General features: G+C 25.4%; 1 protein-coding gene and 1 long non-coding RNA gene across 4 annotated transcripts in view; one reads left to right on the forward strand and one right to left on the reverse strand.

Moving 5' to 3' along the window:
• Positions 1-22,828, forward strand: part of LOC126905828 (uncharacterized) — a 56,229-nt gene that overhangs the window by 22,902 nt on the left and 10,499 nt on the right. Inside the window, exon 2 of one of the 2 annotated variants that reach the window (XM_050685913.1) lies at positions 14,730-14,931. The exons of the other annotated variant lie outside the window; for it this stretch is intronic. Within the exon in view, the coding sequence (XP_050541870.1) occupies positions 14,744-14,931 (188 nt within the window). The 5' untranslated portion in view covers positions 14,730-14,743. The remainder of the gene's footprint in view (positions 1-14,729; positions 14,932-22,828) is intronic. 2 annotated transcript variants of the gene reach the window in all.
• Positions 1,966-7,483, reverse strand: LOC126905839 (uncharacterized). 2 transcript variants are annotated; one of them, XR_007704118.1, is made up of 4 exons: positions 6,061-7,483; positions 3,237-3,633; positions 2,324-3,028; positions 1,966-2,107 (listed from the first exon to the last, which is right to left on the reverse strand). It is a non-coding gene; the product is annotated as an uncharacterized LOC126905839 (long non-coding RNA). The 2 variants fall into 2 exon arrangements; XR_007704117.1 differs by having other exon boundaries at positions 2,324-3,633.

Below are 22,828 nucleotides of genomic sequence, written 5' to 3' on the forward strand. Positions count from 1 at the left end.
AAAAAAATACGTCATCTTAGTAGTTAATATAATCATCTTATTTATTGAAAAATATTTAAAAAAAAAAATAAGTGTTTTCTTAAATAGTTAATTCTTTTTTCTTTATTATAATTACATATCATGATATTGTATTGTTAAATTACTAAACTGTATGATTATTTTGTTATTTTGCATAAAAAATACCTAGTTATGAATTTATTTATTTGCTCGTTAAATCTTACTCGATACTAATTGGACTGTTATCCCGTCAATGGGCTTAGAATACACTTTTATTTATAATTTTATGTCATTGCACTACTCATTTAATAGAGCTCACTATAAATACTTAATTTGTATTTTTTAATATTTTGTATAGCTTAAAAAAAAATATTATTTATAGCTACCATATACTACAAATTATGTGCGATAAATGAAAAATGAGCACACTTTTACACCAGGTTACTCTACTATTTATGTATGTCTATCATTGATCGGTAGCTTACGATATTTTAAACTTTGAATAAAAACACNTATTTCATGTGCACAAATAAAGTTAATTTTAATAGAGGAGCTATGTTAAGTTCCATATTTCATTAAATTCTATAGCGTGTATGTAGACTATAATTAAAATATTCATTTACCCTCAAGCCTACACGTTAGAGATTGAAAATAATTTCATTTGTGTAGGGGTGAATCTGCCCAATACTCTGTGTTCTAAAAAAATATCTGGTCCCCTATACAAAACTTCAAAGTATGCTATTCATTGTATATCTTATGTCCAAGAATTTATGTCAACATTTTTAAATTAAATAGAGGATGAATGTTATATTTCATGTGTAAAAAAGTTAAGTTTGTTTTATGCGCTTCAAAAATTTTAATATCTACAATTTGCCATTGAAACGTATTACTTGTATTTGTTCTCTTGAATAATTAAGAAAGTGATATATCGGCTTCTATAAAATAGCTACAGATTTTTATATTATTTTGAACATTTTAAATTTAGATTTTTACAACCTAACATTTTATGAACAAATTTTGCTTAAATAATAATTTTCAAAATTATAAAACGATTTACAAACGTCATTTATTGCGCTTACAATAGAATTTAAATTCAAATATCTCATTGTAAAATACTATAATTACTATTATTAATCTTTCGTAATTCACAAAATATATTATATTATATTTTTATGCTATTTGTTGTTTTATTTTTAATCAATTTAAAATATATTCATTTTTTTTTTTGTAAAAAATTAATAATAAAAATATTTTTATCAAATTACATGTAGTAGATGAAAATACAAAAGATGAAATTTCAAAAACTATTAAAAGTATGAAATAAACCTTTTAATGCTTGACTTTTATATAATATTGATAAAAATATTGTTCTAGTTTATGGTAATAGATGATTGTACGCTAAAAGAATTTTTGAATATTTTTTAAATGAATATTCCAAATATATTGTTACCTGCTTAATTGAAAAAAGTGGATTCGGAGCGAATTCTACATACAAATATATTTTAAAATTTACTTGGCAAATCTATAAAGTTAATTTTTAACATGCTAGTTAATGTATAAATTAAATCTTTTTAGTCGTCATACAATAATTAAAAAAGATTATTTCAAGGGAGTTAACAGCATCTCCTGATACTCTTCTTAAATATGTCATTATCGATATATATAATTGATGTTAAAGTCATAAACCATTTAAAATCAGTGGTTATTAATTTATTCGAACAATTATATTTATATAAGAAGTAACATGAAAAAAAAAATCATACTTTTCAAGATGAATTAAATATTTTTTTTTTTACTTTTAAAATAATAAAAATATAGACAATAATAATAAAAACTTTAAAAGTTATCATTGATTTTTTTTTTATATCAACAAAACTAATAAAAACATAATATTATTTTTATAATTTTTACACACAAAAAATGACTTGTATTATTTTATATTAGAACCATCTATTGAAAATACGTCCTTAAGGTTACATTCCTCATAAAAACAATTATTTAGCATTAATTTATAACTTAGAATAAAGAAGTTTTACTAAAGTGATCGATAAGTTGAAATTCGTTTGGTTGAGTAAAATTCTTTTGAAATAGTTTTTTTTGAAGTAATTACCTGTAAAATAAAATTTCATTGTTTTAATTAAAATCATTAAATTATTGTGAAAAATATAGCCTTAATACAGCTCGACGTTTTTCGTCGTATATAAGAATAAATAATTTTAAAAACTTAACGGTTTCCCAATAAGTTTAAAAGGTGAGTAACACGACTGCAAATATTGTTCCTATTCTTTGGATTCATAAATTAAATTAATTTTATTTAATTCAATACCTTTTGCGAAATGTTTCTTTTTTATCACCAAACTAAAATAAGCTTAAGTTTTTCATCCCTGGAGAGATGAAAAAAAATTAACTACATATTATTGATGAGTTTTCTGAATAAAACAATATTTTCCTATTCATATACTTGAAATTTTCATGTTTCCGAGAAAGGGCGTCTTGTTCTTAATATATAGCCCTGTATAATCAAAAAACACATTTCAAGTAAAGTTCGGTTAAAGTTAAATAACTCAAACTTATGATTATATATATTCGAAAAACCAACAGTCGAATTTATAATTGAAAAAACTCTAGACAAAGAGTCTAATCTGGCTCTTTGTAGGCCCTCACATCATTTAGTATCACATTTTTGTGATCATATACATCTTAAACATTAGTAATATATACACATGATTACCTAACTTGATAAATAGATTACTTCTTTTTACTCAATATAACACTAACAAATTTATAATTGCAAATCGTATACCATGTCCGGTCATTCAATTCGAATGTCGGTCTATTTAAAATCAAAATGTTTAAAATTTACTTTGCAGAAAATGTGTAGACATTGTATATATTGATTAGTTTTTCGATTACAAAATCCGTTTTCCCCTTTGTAATATATTCATAAAGAAAATTGTATAACTCGATTGAACAGAACTGTACCAACGCAACAAAGCTCGAATGAACTATGTGCACCAGCTTTTCTGTTATCCTGTTTTTAAAACAAATGTATGCACATATAATTTTTGTGTATAAATATTATATTTAATGCATAAACAGAGAAATAAAGAATATTAAACAAATGTATACTAATATTTAAATAATTTAGAATCAATTAATAATACGTTTCTTATTGAATAAATTTTATCCAATAAAGAATTTAAAAACAAACTTTATAAGGATGACTCAAATGTACTTACTAACACTTTAATGAACTATTTTTTTCACTAAAATGCGCAGAGGTTCTTTATGCATAACTTTTACATTCTAATGTTAGCATAGACTCTTCTTCTTACCACTCTCATTTTACAGTTACCATTGACTATTCAACCTCTGCCTTCGAAACGTCCACATAACTACGAAGCCAATGCAGCCGTTGGTAATTTAATTTTCAATATTTTATGGACTTTCCAATTCCCAACTGAATAATCTGTATTTAATATTTAATCCTCAGCCCACGTATTCTTTGCTCTGATATTATAAATAAAATATTCTGCCACCAACATTGCCGTCGGCTGTCCACGCGCGCACATTTCCTCGTCTATTCTACCTCTTATTTGAAGCGCAGTTTTGTTTCTTATGTCAAGTAAATGTAAACTATTACATAAAAATACACGTGTTATAATTTATTTATGAAAACCTCCAATTTTCAATCTTAATATTAGTGAAATCAACAAAAGTATTTCTTACGAATGTCAAATTGTATACATTTTCAAAAAATCTAATAAAAATAATGTGATATAAATAATTTATATTCTAATAGATTTTAATGATTTCATTAATTTATAACAAGTTCTAAATTAAATTTATTTCGATTAAGTCATTTTTGATTTAAATAATGGAACAAAAATATTAAAATTTTAATAGACGAATACAATAGAATTTAAAAAAATCCCCTTTCAGTAATTATATTAATATTATTTTAAATAACTGATGATAAAAATAAAATTTGTTAAGTTAACATCGAGTAATATTAAAAAAGAAATGTACAAAAGTCTTTTCATGATTTAAACCCTCTTGAAAAAAGCTCCATTTAAATTATAATTTATTCTCTCTTTTAATGAACACCAGTGAAGTTTAATTTAACGTTTTAGTTTTTTCGATTAATCAAATATGTATACTATATTTGTTTTAACATTTAGCTTTTTGAAATAACAGCTACACTACATTTTTTTTTTGTGTTATTTTTATTTACGCGTAGCCTGTTGATTATTATGACCTTTTAAGTTTTTTTTAAATGAGATAGTAGAAAAAAAACTTGATATTAAAATAATTGTTGAAATCCTTTGTAATGAGCCAAATAATCGTTGTAGTTAATAATAATTCAAAGTTAATGCAGTTTTTATCATTTTAGTAGGTCAGAAAAGCTTTATATAAACAATTTAATTATAAAACAAAATTATTTAAAGTGGGTTTTATTATTCTTCAAATGAGGATAATTAAAATTTTTGATTTTAACTTTTATTATTGATTCTTATAAATATGTTATTATAATCGATTTCAATAATATATACCATACAATCTTTAAGTTACCAGCTTAAACAAAATAGCCAGACATAGTAAAAAGTGTATTTTATATTTTAAAGAAAGGTCTTAATATTGTTATTTATGTAAACAAAAAACCTTATGAATAATTCATTTTATTCTATTTTGCTGTTCTTATATGTGTAAGAATTTACAGAATAAATTGTTTTCAGAGTTCAACAATGAAAGAAGCTTTATAACAGTTTAATACATATTTTGGTATACAATTAAATTATAATTTGTTATAATCATAGAATTTAATTTTTAAAAAATAATTTAGTTTATTAATTATGTAATTATTAGATGTATTATTTAGATAAATAATAATTTTATTCTCATGACAAAGAATTTACGATTCAAATATAAATTGTGGTAATAATAAATATATTTTTAATTCATAAGAAATTATTGAATTAATCAACCTTAATAAGAACATTTTTAAAATAATAATTATATTATAAAATAATTGTAAATACATTATCAATTAATGATAAAATCATTTTTGTTAGACCAATAATTTTTCTTTATATCCACAATAAATGAAATTATTGGTATAATGATATATTTTGTCACATAATAAATAGTTTTATAAATTCAATAACTAAAAATTATCATGTTTTAAAACTAAATTTATTAAAGTTAAACAAAATTTTACATTTTATTCAATATAATTAAAAATTAATCAATCATTTTTTTCTTTATAATAAAATGGTTTTATTGGGAGTTAATAAATAAACTTTATTAAAATTAATTGTTATTTCTCTTTGGCTATGCATATTATCATTTCATATTTTTATTTATTTTTTGTATTTCACTCGAATTGTAAAAAGCTTTAATTAGAAGCAAAATTATTTTGAGCAACTATTTTCTTAAAGAAGTTTTTCAAGTGTAATATTTTACTTGGTACGTTTATTTTACTCATAATATTAAAAATATTGTATATGAAAGTAGAATATGATGATCTTAAAATTAAGATACCCAGTTGGTGTCAACGAACACTGAGGTCGTTTATAATTTATTGTAGACTTCCAGCTCTTAAATAAACTGTACTTTTTACTTTTAATGTTTTTATAAAACAAAAAGTAGTTTTCTATATATCATATGTACCATTAAAATATATTTTGAGGAAATTAAACGTTTTTCTTAAAAATTATAATAGTATTAAGTAAAACAATATAGAGAATGATTATAATAATTGTTTTATAATAACTGTATGATTTTCGGACTTTTTTTAAGTAAATATTTCACTACAAAATTTGAAGTTTTGAAGAAAAAATTTCTTAGTCAAATTTAATCTAATGACCTTCTCCAAAAAAAAAAAAAATTACCGAAATTGTGCCTTTGTTTATTTATAGGGTATTGTCGTAAACCAAAAAAAATAGTAAAGGGGGAATGGGGTATCGAATATAATAACTATTCTTGTTATTTTACTGGGAGCGTGCTGTTCAAGGGTCTATGTTTGTTAATATTAATTTGCCAGCTATGTTTGAATGTTCTTACCTGAGCTTTTAGTTATCCTTTAGGCATGTAAAATATTGATAAAAAGAACGAAAATCCAAATAGTTGATGATAAAATAATATAATTAATATAACTTCACATATGATTATACAAAATAATTGTGATAATTAGAAGGTAATTACATCACGTGAATGTTACGGAGAGATATTATTCTTAGTTAATAAACACAAGCTTATATATTGATAAATATATTTATAATTATTCTGCGGTGTTAAATTAAGGTAGCTCGCGAGAACCAGAAGATGAATGCGACGTCTTAGAGTTCGATTGAAACAGGTCCATCTCTGGGTCTCTCCTGGAGTCCTTCTTGTAACCCCTTCCAGAGACGCACATATTCCTCGTCCGGCTTTCATTTGCTTCACATTTTTTTAGGAATTTCATAATTTTGTTTATACAATGAAAAATCGTCCTTTAACTGAAAATAATAAATAGAAACATTTGATTGTCGAACAGTGCACGTGCGGTGAAAAAGAAGAGCGGATGCCTATCAATACGTGATTGTGTCAACTATGTGTTTGGCTGTGATTAAGCACAGAAAATATTGATTGTGTATAGTATATGTTGTGAAAAGTATTGTGTAATAGGATAGAATCTTTGTTTGTGCTGAGAGATGAAAAGGAAGAGAAAGAAATTGTGTTTTTATGTAAAGGGCCTATTACAACAGTATAGTGACATAATATGTTAATATGAAAACCATTATTACTTCGTTATAAACAATTAATATTGCTTAGGCAAGATATACATTTTAACAATTCTTTTTTTCTTTTCAAAATGTTTAATTGAAACGACATTTGGTCTTAATCAACATTTTACACAAGCTAAACTTAATTAGTTTATTTCACTGCACACGTTGAACAGCAGTCATTTTTAATGGATTAGCTTTTAACTCTGCCACATTATAGGCTGGTTGGTATTATAGACTTTTCTGTTAGTTGTGACTTTCTAATTATTACTTTCGTCACAAGTAGCATACTTTACTTTATTTTTCTTAGACTTAGGACAATCTATATACTTATGTTTTTTGCTACACTTAAGTACAGCGCAGTAATTTTGTGTATGATTAAAGGACTTTTGTACTGCGGGACTTGTTTTTTCTTCTTTTTTAGATTTTCAACTCAATCTTTGTGTCGGCATAATTGTTCTACATGATAAATATTTTTATTGTTAGTCTGCGGTTTTAATTCCACAAAAAACAATAGTAGATTTATATGCGTCAATTCAACGTTTTTTGTTTTTTTTTCTAACCATTCCTTTTTTTTTATTAGAGCATTAGTGATATTGTGTGCCAAATGGCCCATGTCTACCAGATCACATTTAATATTACAAATATGAGTTTGTGGATAGTTCTCAGGTTTTGACTATAAACTTTAAAAGTTCTATGTTTTGGTTTTGAAGTAAAATAATTATATTTCAATAATTGAATTATACATTATTATAATTATTATTACAATAATTATTATTATCAAGTGAATTACTAGATAATTTTTTAGTGTGTTATACATTAAGCACTTTATACAACATTGTCAGAGTATTATTTTGTTTCAAATGAAAAAGCAATTAATGATTCAAAAAATTAACGAAAAATTCCATGTGTTAAAAAAACATTTTAGCTCAATGACACAAAAGATAAATTATCTGTGTTTTAAAAGGTATCTGTATTCGCTTTATAGTGTTGTGGTTATAAACCGAACGTATTCTCCCCTTCATTTCTCCTCATACACATTTTCCGCATGTTAGCCAAGTACCTACTTTATATAATTATACACATAATACATATTAGCCTTTTCCGCTATAAATTTGTAAAAAACGGTTAATAATTAAACTGTTGAACAATGAGAGTTTCAAATATTTAAATAGTCAGTACTTATATAACATTTAAATTTGTTTCAATATATAACACATCACCACTTTTTCTTCGACAAAGAACCATTTTATCAAATAATATAATTATTGTGTCAAACATTTTTTATTTTTTGAACAAGACATTTATGATCTTTTAATAAGTTAAATATCGATTTTTAATGTTATGACATAAACGAAATTTTCATTATTTAACAGGGAATTATAAAAAAATGTATAGTGTTAAGTAAGGAAACAGTTTTTTATTGTTCTCATTAACGATTGACCTGTTTCCTTACTTTTTAAACATTCTGTATATTTTAGACCATTATATATAACATTTTTCATTTAAATAATATTTCAATAGTTTTATGATGAAATTCGATTAATAATTGCAGTTAGATCATCTTAAAATTATGTTACTGTAAGTTAAATTTTTTTATTGTTCGTTAAAGTAAAACTATTCATTTTTTTTACTTATTAAAGTTGTATACTTTTGTTTATACAAATAATGTCATAATTTTTTTAAAACAACAATATTTTATTTCTAATATTTATGGAGAAAAAATAAATATAACTTTGATAGTTAAAATTAAAATTTACCCAAAAACTGACAGAAAAAATTATTCAAAACTTCAAATATCTACAATTAAAAATTACATTGTTATAAAACTAATTCTAAAAAATGGTACAATTTGGTACCATTACAAATACTATCAATTTGAATTTTTGATTATGAAAATATTTGATATATTCTGTTTTTCTTATTAATTTTATTTAATAATTAGAATATTAAGCACGCGAAATGTCAAGCGTGATTTCCATTATATCTCATTAACTAACATTAAAATAAAAATTATATAAAATGATTATATTAATATTGATGTAATTTTTTTAGGAGTGAATTATTTAAAAAAAATGTACATATTATTCTGTTTCACAAAAATTCTACAATGTAAAGACTTCATATACTCCCACCTACTTATTTGTGCGAGCATAAAAAAATTATTAAAACAGGCAAACCCTATCAATTTACTAATGTATTAATTTTTTTTAATTGATGTAAATTATAAAATTAACATAACAATTAATTTAAATATAAACTCAAAGCACAATACTAAATAGAATTATTACATAAATATCAAAATATCGGATTTGTACTACTGTGTAATAAATGCAATTGGTTATCATAAGAGTTTTTAAATTTATTAAGACAAAAAGACACTATGGCATCAACATGTTACCTTTGTCATTATGTCATATGTGATTGAAAAAACTGCAATTGGTATTTTAACTGTTATACTTTTTAATTTATTCAAAGAGCACTTCTGTGTTAGAAATAAATCCATTTATATTCTAATTAAAAATTGTAATATTGTTTACACACCACACAAAAAACATTATTGTTACAGTTAACGTAAAATGTTCCAGTATACTAAATTCACTAAATTATTAATTAAAATTAATCATTTTAAACCATTGAGTTGAGTATAAAATTGTATGTACAACGTTTGAAAGTTTTTAAATAAATGAACGAGTTATTTATTATAAAATTTTTGAAATAATAATCAAATGAATTAATATTTTACTACTTGATTATGAATAATAATGGAAAAGATAATAAGACAAATAAAAAATGTTTTATCTATTCTATGAAAAAGAAAGATTCTAATCTAGTCATTTGTATTTATGATGAAATAATTTTTATTAAATATGTACATTCTAAGTACTTTTGTGGATTTTAGAATTAAATATTTTTTAATAATACAAGCCAAAAATGAACAACAATTATTTTTATAATACATTTATATTTTGCAAACAAAAACATTTATATTGATTTTCTTACACTTGTTTTAACTCGTGATTTGTTATTCATTATTTTACGCGTCTAAAATTTTAAAAGTGATTTTTAAAGTGAAATGAAGTTATTTCTTTACAGGGTCGTTATTTGAGGTACACCAGGTATACAATTGCATACCTAAATTTCTGTGTTATTATTTATAATTATTTTTTTTATTATAATTATATAACGTCTTGAATAATTACTCCCTCGGTACTAATTACACCACATCATAGTTCCAGTGAAATAACATCCCTGTTTATAAATAATAATAAACAATAAATCACAACTCATGACGAATTCATGAATTATTTTAATAGCTTATAAATCACACCAAAAAAATAATCTACAAAAAAGTGCAATTAATTACGCTATTTGATAACATAAAAATATAATGCATTAAATCAAATATAAAAATTAATAATTGATCGAAATGTAGATTTATTAGCATGTTTTTTAATAGTTTTAGTTATTTAACAACAAAAAAAAAACGGCAATTTATCGATTTTATTTTTAATAAAAAATTTAAATAATAAATATTCAAGATATTTTATTTGTTTATTCATGCTAAAAGATTGCAGAATATAATGTACAGAGTAGAACAAATCTAACTTACAACTCATATAACTTATGATCTACATAACCAATTATACGTTTTTTTTAAATAGTTTTATATATAGGATACTTAAATATGTGAGACTTTATTTAAAATATGTTTTTTGTTATTTTGCTCAATTAGAAAAAATATTTTATAACTTACTTTTTTTTTTATTTGAAGAATGCCATTTTTTGAATAAGTTTTAAAGAAAAATTTTCATATGAAAAACTATTATTTTATATAGTAATTACGTTTATACAGCATTTTAAAGTTTTTTACAATTGAATTTTTTTATCATTTTTCTACAGTATCAAACTTTAGTCCAAGTATGTATAGGATGGAAGTAAATATTATATTTTTACGTTATTTACTGGCGACAGTACGCGATTTCTTTTACATGAAAAATAGTAACGTTTGAATGAGCTTTTGTATTGGACGTGAAAACACAAAAAGTAGTCAAATTATGTTTATCAAAAAAATTATAAAAAGGTTTTCTAAAACATGATCAGTTTTTAATTAAATAGGTTCATGTTTTATAAATCTAAACATGATTAATAATGAACAAGCGCAATTATTATGAAATCTCTTAAAATGGAATATTCTATAATAATATGATATCAAAGATAGAATCTCACGAATTAATAATAATTGTTATCAATTTTAAGTTCTAATATTTGTAGTTAAATGTTTTAGACATATTGTAATAAAGATTTGAGATAATCATTTTTGTAAAAAAAAAACTCGTTACTATTTTTCATGTAAAAGAAATCGCGTACAATCGCCAGGAAATAATGTAAAAAGATAATATTTAGTTCCATCAAAATTTATTTTTAAATAAAAAACAAATTTAATAAAAAAATTATTTCAAAAAATATTTTTTCTAATTGCAAAAAGTTAAAAAAAAACATATTTTAAATATAATCCTATTTTGTAAAAATTTATTTAAAAAAATAATATAATGTTATGTATATAAGTTATGTAAGTTGTAAGATAGATCTGTTCTACTCTGTATTTTTTAATATTAATAAGTATATTATACTTATTACTCTCTACAGTTGTTCATTGTTATTTAAAACTAGTTTAATAGTATAAAAAATAAGAGTCTTTTTTTAAAATAATAGTGCTATAAAAAATATTAAAATGACCCTTCCAAAAATTTATTTGAGACCTGTGACATTTCTATGTTAGTAGTGTAACGTATTCCACATATTTATATAATCAATGGAATAGTTTGGTAAAGTGCAACATTTTCAGAAAGTAATTTTTTATTAATTCAAATAAATATGATTTTACTGAGTAATTCAGTATAAAACCGAGTTGCATATTACTATTGTTTTTGAGATATTTAAAAATCTAGAGAAGCTTTTTACTATTGCCTTTAATTAAATATTTCTAACATTGAACTTACCTAGTTTTGTACAGTTCTTCAAATGTTATTATAGTTACATTTATTTTTCAAAACTCGATAGAAAAACAACATAATTTTGCCAAAAAAAGAACGTGATCATATTTTTTTCTTTAATTCCGAGAGCGTATTTCCATTTTTAATGGATAAATATTATTTAGAACTTTTTTAATACGTACAAATGGTGATTTTAATTATTGTATTTAATAATATCGCAATTTATGGTAACCTTTATGTATCTAAATTAAATAATTTTACCATAATTTTATATACTTACAATATGACTAATTGAATATTTCCTTTAGAAATCTTGGTAAACACTTTTTTTTTTTTTACAATATAAAGAAATGGTTCTAATTTAAACATAAACTCTAAACTTAATTTATACAACTTGGACTTCCAGTTAAAAAAAAAAATACGTGGTTTAATTTAAATAAAATACAAGATTTACATAATTTGGGAACAGTAAGTACATTATATGAATAATAAAAACCTAATGACGACCAGACTATATTAACTGTTAATCAACGTTGTGAATACGCAAAATTAGCAACAAATATCATCTGTATGTGTTCAATTTTTTTTTATTTGTACCTTATATATTCTTAGTAATGTAAATTACATGTTATGTTCATTACAAAGTCCGGAGTAAATTATTAACTATATTATTTTTTGTTGCATGTCTTGTTTTATTGCCGTGTGATGTTTTCACGTTATCATTATTTTAAAATTATTATAAAATAAAACACAAACCGCGAATTCACTATTAGAGATTGATAAATTGACAATAAAAAAAAAGCTATTGCGAAATTAGCAAACAATATAACACTATTTAAAATCAAAGGACCATTGTGATCAGTCAATTCCTGTACGCAGCTTTATGATTTCTGTCATTTATCAGTCTCAGTATTTGTCACTGTTCACCTTTCTGTATCAAGTCAAGAATTTGTTTATTCTTATTGACTCCTTAAACTTGCCTATTTTCGTCCTTTACATTTAAGAATACTTGTGTCTGCACCTAGTATTCTGTTGTATTCCTTATCTGNACGACGACCAGACTATATTACCTGTTAATCAACGTTGTGAATACGCAAAATTAGCAACAAATATCATCTGTATGTGTTCAATTTTTTTTTTATTTGTAACTTATATATTTTTAGTAATTTACATTACATGTTATGTTCATTACAAAGTCCGATGTAAATTATTAACTATATTATTTTTTGTTGCATGTCTTGTTTTATTGCTGTGTGATGGTTTCACGTTATCATTATTGTAAAATTATTATAAAATAAAACACAAACCGCGAATTCGCTATTAAACATTGATAAATTGACAGTAAAAAAAAAGCTATTGCGAAATTAGCAAACAATATAACACTATTTAAAACCAAAGGACAATCGTGATCAGTTAATTCCTGTACGCAGCTTTATGATTTCTGTTATTCATCAGTCTCAGTATTTGTCACTGTTCACCTTTCTGTATCAAGTCAAGAATTTGTTTATTCTTATTGACGCTCCTTAAACTTGCCTATTTTCGTCCTTTACATTTAAGAATACTTGTGTCTGCACCTAGTATTCTGTTGTATTCCTTATCTGGTACGTCTAGTATTTGTGTCTTGCACTCTGCCTGCTCTTTATACCTATGTGCTACCCTTATTCCCTCCCTATGACAACGGCCTTTCAATATCCACAGTTAATCGGAAGTTTCAGTTGAGTACGGTGACTACTGTATGACCACACATACAAGAAAATCTACGCAGACTCAACCTTATCATCTTCATCATCTTCGTACACTCAACTCATTCTCANTTTTGCACTCCGCCTGCTCTTTATACCTATGTGCTACCCTTTTCCCTTCCTATGACAACGGCCTTTCAATATCCACAGTTAATCGGAAGTTTCAGTTGAGTACGGTGACTGCTGTATGACCACACATACAAGAAAATCTACGCAGACTCAACCTTATCATCTTCATCATCTTCGTACACTCAACTCATTCTCATTTACCCTTAGTGATCTGTTTTATATTACAACAGAAAAAATGTATTCCGTAGGGTGATAATAGCCAAATACAGTATTTAAAAATTTAATAACTTTTTCGCCAAAAACTTAGTCTCATGGGTTTAAGATTAGACTGGAATCCATAGTTTTAATATTATAGGTTAAATGGATCTTCATCCATTTAGTATAATTAGAGTTTACCTTGCTTTTAATTAAACACTATTTAGATAGTGTAATAAATTGAGATATTTTGAAAAAAAATGTTCATAATATGCATTTGGATGTTACTCGAAAGTAGGGAGTAGATAAATTGGAATATTAGTAAATGGTTGAAAAAAGTCTAAACAAAGTGATTTTAACATTCCATTTATCTCAACAAATCAAATTATTACAACTAAAGCTGTACTAATAATGTATTGGGTTAACTGTAATTAAAAATATCACGTGCTTAATCTTAATTTCAAATTAGAGGACATTTTATACATAAATTCTATTAGTGAGGGGTATTCCTTCAATTTCCAACTAAAAATTGGTATTATTGGACCAAATTTTTTTAATAATAGAACATAGGATACTACTAACTTCCAAAAAGAAAAAAATATATTATGTTTAATATTTTTTTAAGGTTTTGAATAAGTCATAGTTAAACAATGGTCATGTGTAATAAAAAGTATACTTTAAGTTATTATTTATAATATTAAAAAATTTACGAAATCATCGTTAATATAACATAAAAAAAACATTGAGCGGAGCTAGCAGGACATGTTACTACGGCCGTTATCGCTTCAATACTGATCATCAATACATTGATAACCTGGACTGAAACCTGATTTAGTTGGATTTATTTATTTTTTCAAATTGATTATAGTAACACAAATTAATTTCTTATAAGGGACTACATAAAAACTAAAAATAAAATTAATTTTATCTTCAGTTTTTTAAAAATAGTCAATCTGTTTTCACAGGTTGAATAGAGGTGATGATTGGTGCACCTAACTTAAGGGGGCCTGGTTCAAATGGTACTCTTTACAATGGCAGTATCAAAGCATTTCAATGTCATTCACAGGGTGATTCAGAAGCAACAATTACTATAACGTTAGTCAGTTTGGGCATAATTGCTAATTCGGTGCTAATGGCTCTCATAATATTTAACAAACATTTAAGAAGGTAATTTTCAAACATAATCTTAGTATATCTTTATCTTTCTTTATTATTTTTGTCATTGTAAATATAGATTGTTCTCGTCATTACATCATCATATTTGACATATTTTTATATAAAACAATATGTAATACTTGTATTTGTAATATTTTAATATTGTAATAATCAACTTCATAAGATTATAGGAATATATAGGTGTATTCAGAAAATAACGGAAATTTTTAAATTTCACGGGTTCGGTGAGTCCAATTATCAAAATTTATTTCGTAATATTGGTACTCCTGTTCCTGAAGTATGATAACAATTTTAGCTGGATTCATTTTTTACTTTGTCAGTGGCATCCGCTAAGGTTAGACGTGTTTCTCTGAGCTTGTTGATTTCCGTTTGTTAAAAATTATGGATCAAATTTTGCGCAAAAAATGAAATAAAGTGATTCTGCCATTAGTAAAACAAAGGTTTACGAGTGGTATATACGTTTCAAGATGGCCGTGATGACGAACGACCCAGCATATCAACAACCGATGAAAATTAAGAAAAGTGAAAGAAATTGTTATGAACCATCGCCGAATCGCAATTAGAGAAGTCGCTGATGATGTTAGAATATCAATTGGCTCATGCCATGAAATTTTTTCGAATGTTTTGAGTATGAAACGTATAGCATCAAAATTTGTTTTAAAATTGTTGAATTTTTTACTAAAACGATGGCGAATGAAAGTTGCTCAAGAGTTACTGAATGAAGTCAACGACGATGCAGAATTACTGAGACGTGTGACGAACACACGGATTTATGGATTCGACGTCGATACTGAGTCTCAATCGTCTCAGTGGAGTCATTCTGGATCGCCAATACCAAAAAAGTCTCGACAAGTGCGATCAAACGTGACGGTTATGCTCACTATGTTCTTCGATTTTGATGGCATAGTGCATCGTGAATTCTTGCTACAAGGTCAAGCAGTCAATAAAGAGTACTACCTACAAGTTCAACGCCGTTTGTGTGAAACAATCTGAAAAAACGTTTGGATTTATAGCGGATTCGTAGCTTTTGCGCCACGATAATGCACCTGCTCTCACTTTATTGTTTGTTCGTAAAATATTGGTCAAAAAAAATTCTTTAACGATGGTCCAACCTCCATATTCGCCAGACATGGCTTAGCGTGACTTTTTTCTACTTCCAAAAATAAAGAGAAACTTAAAAGGCCATCGTTTTATAAGAGCATTACTGAATGAATTGAAGACTATCCCAATGATCGAGTTTGAGAAGCGTTGGCACAAGTGCATGATATGAAATGGGGACTTTGAAGGCGACAACATTATTGTAGACGAATAAATAAATATTTTTTTCATAAACGAAAATTCCAGTTATTTACCGAATACAACTCGTATTTATACATTTTTTTGGACTCCGTTTTTATTTATAGCTAAATACATATTTAACGAGGCTTAGATAATATTACTTATCTTAGTCATAATTCTATACTAAATAAATAATGAACTCCAAATATTTAATGAAATAATAACTTATATAGTTTTAAGATGATTACTACAGAAAAGGGATAATTAAATGTAACCAAATTAAATTTATTTTCATAAACCTTATCTTATTAAATGAAAGTACTACGCCGTTTATCAAAAGTCAAGAGTCGTCACTATCATGATTAATTATGAAATGTAACATAAAAAGTAAAAAATAACTAGAAATGTTGACCACAATGATACTCAAATATTTTTCATAAGAGCTAAGTATACAATATTTTTCAAGATTTTTAAATATTTGTAAGAACCTTTCTTAAATTCTTCCATGCATTTTTGGCCAACTCATTAAGAAAATTTTTAGTTGAATAGTTAGTTCATTATGATTATTAAAATTTAGTACAACTAACCGCAAGCTATAGATGTAAAGATGTATATTAATGACGTGGTATTTGGTATATAACCATAAAGTAAAGAAAAAGATATAGGGATTCAAAAGCTTCTATTCCTATATTGTAGATGACGTATGTGAACGCAAGTCAATTAATTTTATTCGCGGAGAAAAGCCTTTTGACAATGTCAAAACGAAACACCTCGTTTTTCTCTCTTTCCTTTTAAATTTCATAGAGTAAAACGTTATTATTTGTCTGCATTATACGAGTACAGTCCATTTATATTTTCGACACACGTGTACTTGTTAAAGGTCGCATGTCATTTACTTACACTACGCATTACACAGATTCATATAAAGAGCATTTTTATGTAAAAGAAAATAGTAAAAGTCTCACATGGGCAAACCGTAGTACTGAAGTAAAGAAAATGTTTGCAGTTAAAGTATGTGTGTTTAGAAAAAACTATTTGTGTATGTAGTTTATGATGCATTCGTTTTTTATTTGTTCTTTTTATTAGAATCTATGTGTACAATTTTATGACAATGTCCCATTAAGAATATTAAACAGGCACTACTTGTTTTTTTAATAATTTATTGGTGAAAATCGAAGTTAATAATATTTATAGAAAATAATAATTATTATTATTTTCTTCATTAATTCATTATTAATTATAATGATAAAACAGAAATCATATGGATAAATGAGCTAAGATCAACCTGTAGTGGTGATCAAAAAGTCAATGCATTGGCCTTTTTCAATATAAAATTCACCAAAAGCAAAATACAAAAAGTAACTAGATAATAATTTTTCATAAAATAATTATGTATACAGTTTCTATTTTGAAACTTTTTAGTTTTCCATTTTTGTTTGAATATTAAAATTTAATTCTTTATGAAAGTTCTTATTATTGAGTCATTTTGATATAAGTACTCTATTATTGTCTATGTAATGTATTTACCGCATGATACCCCTGAGAATAATAAGGTTCTATTAGAAAATAAAAGCGATAAATTGTAGCCAACGTCAATATTGAACGGAAGTTTAATAATTGAACTAAATCATCATTTTCCAACTCACGTTCAAATCAGTTTTGATTTGTTACTTACAATAGTATTAGTTGTGTGTACACCTACAATAATACTTCCGAATACACTACAACTGTTGTAAAAGAATGATTTTTTAGATTTATCATGTATTTCATAAAAACGTATTTTGTGAAAATTATAATAGAAAAAACAGTCTAAGAAAAATAAGATTCCCATAAGTTTGAAGAACTTTAATAATATTTTCACACAAATATGTTAAAAATATTTAACTGAATAATGTAAACAATAAAAAATGACCACTTTATTGTAGACATCTGTGAATTTTCTTTTATAACAAAGATCTGACTAATAGTATAAAACGGTGTTGTATTACTGAATAAGTTTTATTTTATAAATAACTGTAATGTATATTACAATATACATTATTATGACAATATTAAATTAAAAAAACAGTTTGATAAATATATTAAAACTCGATAAAAATAAATGTATATTATTAATATTCTTTATTTTATATAAATCAAAACAAATTGTTTACTTCTCAGAGCTTGTCAAAAATAATTTGCATACATTGTTACTATATTATGATTTGAATAATTTCAATTGAAATATCCCTATTTGATCATTTATAAATAATTTGTTTACAGCAAATAAAGGGTGATAAAAACAAAAGGTATTTTAAACAGAAATTCAATAATGAAATAATGTATTACCTATTTTTTTTTAAATACGAGATATTTCGATATATGAAGAATTAAAATAAATTATAAATTCCTTAAATAAAATCGGTTTAACTTTTGTTTTCATATTTAAAAAATAATAATAATAATTTCTATAAACTACAGTACAGATTTAATACATCATTTAAACTTTTTTTTTACTTCTACAGTTTAAAACCAAAAGTTTTTTAAATGTTTGATCATTTGTTTACCAAAAAGGCACGAGAAAATTTTTTCGGAAATATTGTTTTTTGCACTTTAAGAATATTGATTTACATATGACCAATCAATAAAAGAAAATCCCACCAAAAATGTCTAAAATGAACATATAAACTTTAAGAAAATAATCTCGCCTTTTCTTGTAATATTAATGCAATTTAAATAATCATTTTTAAAGACGACAACGTGGTGTATATTGGCACTTTTATACAATTTTAGTACAATTTTAAAATTTAACACAGTGCAAGAGAAAAATAAATTCCATGTTATTAACGAACTCAAAATTTCTAGTTGGTTAAGATATATCTAAAATCAAATATTGATAACGGTGTTCAGTGAGTATGGAAACAGGTCAATTGTTACAAATAATGAGAACTATAGAAATCCATTTTCTTACCTACTGAACACCTTATATAGTAGTACAATAGTTGTTAAAGTTCAATAACCATTTATCATATGCTCCGACAGTTATTTCTTGTCATTTACATATGTTTAGAGTGGTTTTCCATGACTTGCAAAATTCTGTTCAATGTGAGCATAAAAATGTACAAAGATATTACAATAAATTAAAAAAGTTTCATGTAATCACAAAACAAAAATAATAATAAGCCCTAGTGTAAAAAATTTGCTGATAATAATCATTTGGTTACTGTCTTAAAAGTATTAAATAAAGGTATTACAGTTAGAGTTTTAGGACCTTAATTGTCAATAATTTTTCAAAGTTGTTTCATAAGATTTAAAATAACTTTATAAAATTAAATAAAATAGGCCGTAAAATAGTAGTTGCAGAAAAATAAATATTTTCCTACAACTAAAACATTTAATATTCTTAGTGGTAAAGAATACACTTCTACTAAAACCCAACTATTATATCTAAAGATGATACCGCCAAAATCGAGATGAATTCCATTAACTTTAAAAATTGTTCACAAGTTATGACTAGAGCTAGGAAAATGATGCACAAAAAACTTACACTATTGGCTTTAACACGGCCGCCGAGGATTGACGACCGGTTATAGAAAGTGTACCAGAAATCATGTGAAAAAACGAGACACGGTACGGGATTAGAACCCGCGACCCAAGGCGTCGTATAGACAAACCTTATCACTAGGCCACCGTGCACTTATAATTCAGATCCCAATACACTTTCATTTAGGTTGATAACGTGATGTGTGGCTGAGGGAAACACGGTACCGTGACAGCTTTAAAAAATTACTGCTAATGTTGTAAAAAAATGCATTTTAATTATTAAAATGCTACTGAATAATGACTTTAAAATGTATAAGTTCAGCTGAGAATAATTTTAAATATCAAAAAAAAACTTATTACTGGACACATTTTTTTATGTTCAAATAAATTAAATCTTTGAAATACCTAAATACAATTTAATGTCTTTTTTTTTTTTTCAGTCTTCAATCCTTAGATTGGTTTGCTGCAGTTCTCCATTCTTCCCTATCATTACTCAATTCCTTTAGTTCTTTATAACTATTCTTCCCCATGTCACTTATTATTTGCTTCATATACTCCATCCTTGGTCTTCCTCTTCCTATATGGCTTTCAACGTCGCTTTCTATGACGGTTTTTGTTATACTCTCATGGCGTAGTAGATGTCCTATCATTTTAGCTCTTCTAACTTTTATGGTATGCCATAGTATTTTCTTTTCTTTTATTCTATTTAATACTGCTTCATTCGTTATTCTATCAATCCATTTAATTCTTATCATTTTACGATAACACCACAATTCAAAGGCCTCTAGTTTTCTTTTCTCTATTGCACTGATTGTCCAGGTTTCACAGCCATATAAGGCAATACTCCATATATATATTTTTAAGAACCTTTTCCTTACCTCTAAGTCCATACTATTGGTGGTTAGTAGGTGTTTTTTATTCTGGAAAGCCCTCTTCGCTTGCGCTATTCTACTTAGAATTTCATCTTTACAACGGCCATTTTCCGTTATTTTACTTCCTAAGTAATTAAAGTGTTGGACTTGTTCTATGCGTGCGTTATCTATGTATATATTAAGTTGAGAAGGGTTTGTCTTGCTGCACACCATAACCTTAATTTAATGTCTATGTAAAATAATAAATTAAAAACTTTTTTATTTAATTTTAGATACACGTTTATTGTATAAGTTAATATAAATACAAAATAATATATGTATAATTTTCTTTATGTAGTGTGTTCTTTAACTTGTTAATATTTTAAAATTGAAATAATTTTTGTATTAAACAGAATCATTCTAAAAAAAAATTAATTAGAAAAAATCCTGTTTTTCAAGACTCAAAATAGCATTAGGTAAAGAACTCGAATTTGATTTTATAAACAGTAAATTTTCTAGATTATCTTTTATTAAATTATGGATTTTTTTTATTGTAGTAGCATCATATTTGTCTAATCCCATAACGACACGTTTAATTAAAGAAAAATGTTCATAATAATAAATCTTCATGTTGATACATGTACCCCACTTTGTATTTAGGACTCTGGAGGTAAAGGAATATTTGGTGCAATATTTCAAAAATTTTGTTTTCGGGAATAAGGTTTTAAAAATATTTTTTTTATACTTGATTTCAGCTCATCAACTTTTTGAAACTGTAATCACATTTCTACACATACTCGATGCAATGCGTGAGCTATACAAGTAATGTGTTCCATTTTAGGATTAAATATTTTAAGAGACTTGCCAGCTTTTACCATATATGTTGCTGTATCCGAATAAAATATTTTCTCGCTTAATTCCTTCGGCCCATAAAATTAATAGCGACTTTTCAAATAATTGATATATTGTACTGTAGGTAACTTTTTTCAAAACTTCCGAGTTTAAAAGAAATATTTTACCGGGGCAGTCGATTCCTAAAGTATTTATTACGTTTGCTACATAACGACCAGCTGCATAAGTCGTCTCATCTATGGATACCCATGTTTTCTTTTCTGATGCATATGTTCTTAAGTATTGTTTCTTTGTAACATTCTTTAAAATATTTTTTATGCAGTGTGAATTGATCTTGTATGATATTATTTGTATTCTTTTCCAAAAATAAACAAAAAGACCGTTGAGATCATTTAAAATGTGGTATATTTCTGTATAGTAGAGCCTTGCAAAGATCGCAATTGATAATTGATGCTGACGATGGGCTGGTTAATAGAATCTGAGATGTAGATGTTGTTTATTGTTTTTTTTCTATATCCATTATATCTATATCACGTGCAACATGTTGAACAACAGTACATTTTTTTTCAGCTGAAACTTTTATATCGCAGTTTTGCAATTAAGTACTGTGCCGTCAGCGATAAAAATGTCATCGCCAAATTTACTTGCATATGCGCGTAAACGACAAGCCAACGATTTTTTATGTTTAGTATTATAAAATGTTAATAAATTCCAACAAAACACAATTCCTACACCATTCGCTAATATAACGTAATAACGACTACTAAGTACCGATTCCGTAACTGTGATAATACGAGTTTTTTGGCAAAACTCAAATCAATTAACACCCAACACCAAAATTCCTATAAAGAGTGAATACTAAATAATATTATTGTAAATTTGAACATAGTTAACAAGTCAGTAGATATCGTTCCATAATATCTTTCAATGCGTCTAAAGTCCAAACAGTCAACGTCACTTCCCACTCAGTCGTCACTTTGACAAACTCTAAGAATCTATTTTCAGAAATGTACACCGATAGGGCAATAATGATTCATTAGATACATAAACAAGAAAAGTATCTTCAGTAATTTTATATTAAATTTACATAAACATACGTAAAGATTCCATAATCGCATATAATTATCAAAAACTAATAATAAAAACTAAAAAACTGACATAAAAGTACCAAAAATACATTTGTTAACAAATATCATAAGAAAATACAAAAAGATGTAAAAAAATGTATATTTGAATTCTATGGTGTGTGAATCGAATTTTGTATTTGTTGAGTAATGTGTTGGAGTACTAAGAAAAAAAAAGCTACGAATTCCTAGCCCTAGTCATGACCTTAGTTAAAAGTATAAAATTAACCATCCATTAAATAGAAAGAAACTTCATCAAAT

The sequence above is a fragment of the Daktulosphaira vitifoliae genome, unplaced genomic scaffold, assembly GCF_025091365.1.
Source record: "Daktulosphaira vitifoliae isolate Bord-2020 unplaced genomic scaffold, ASM2509136v1 Scaffold_4, whole genome shotgun sequence".
Classification (NCBI taxonomy): domain Eukaryota; kingdom Metazoa; phylum Arthropoda; class Insecta; order Hemiptera; family Phylloxeridae; genus Daktulosphaira; species Daktulosphaira vitifoliae.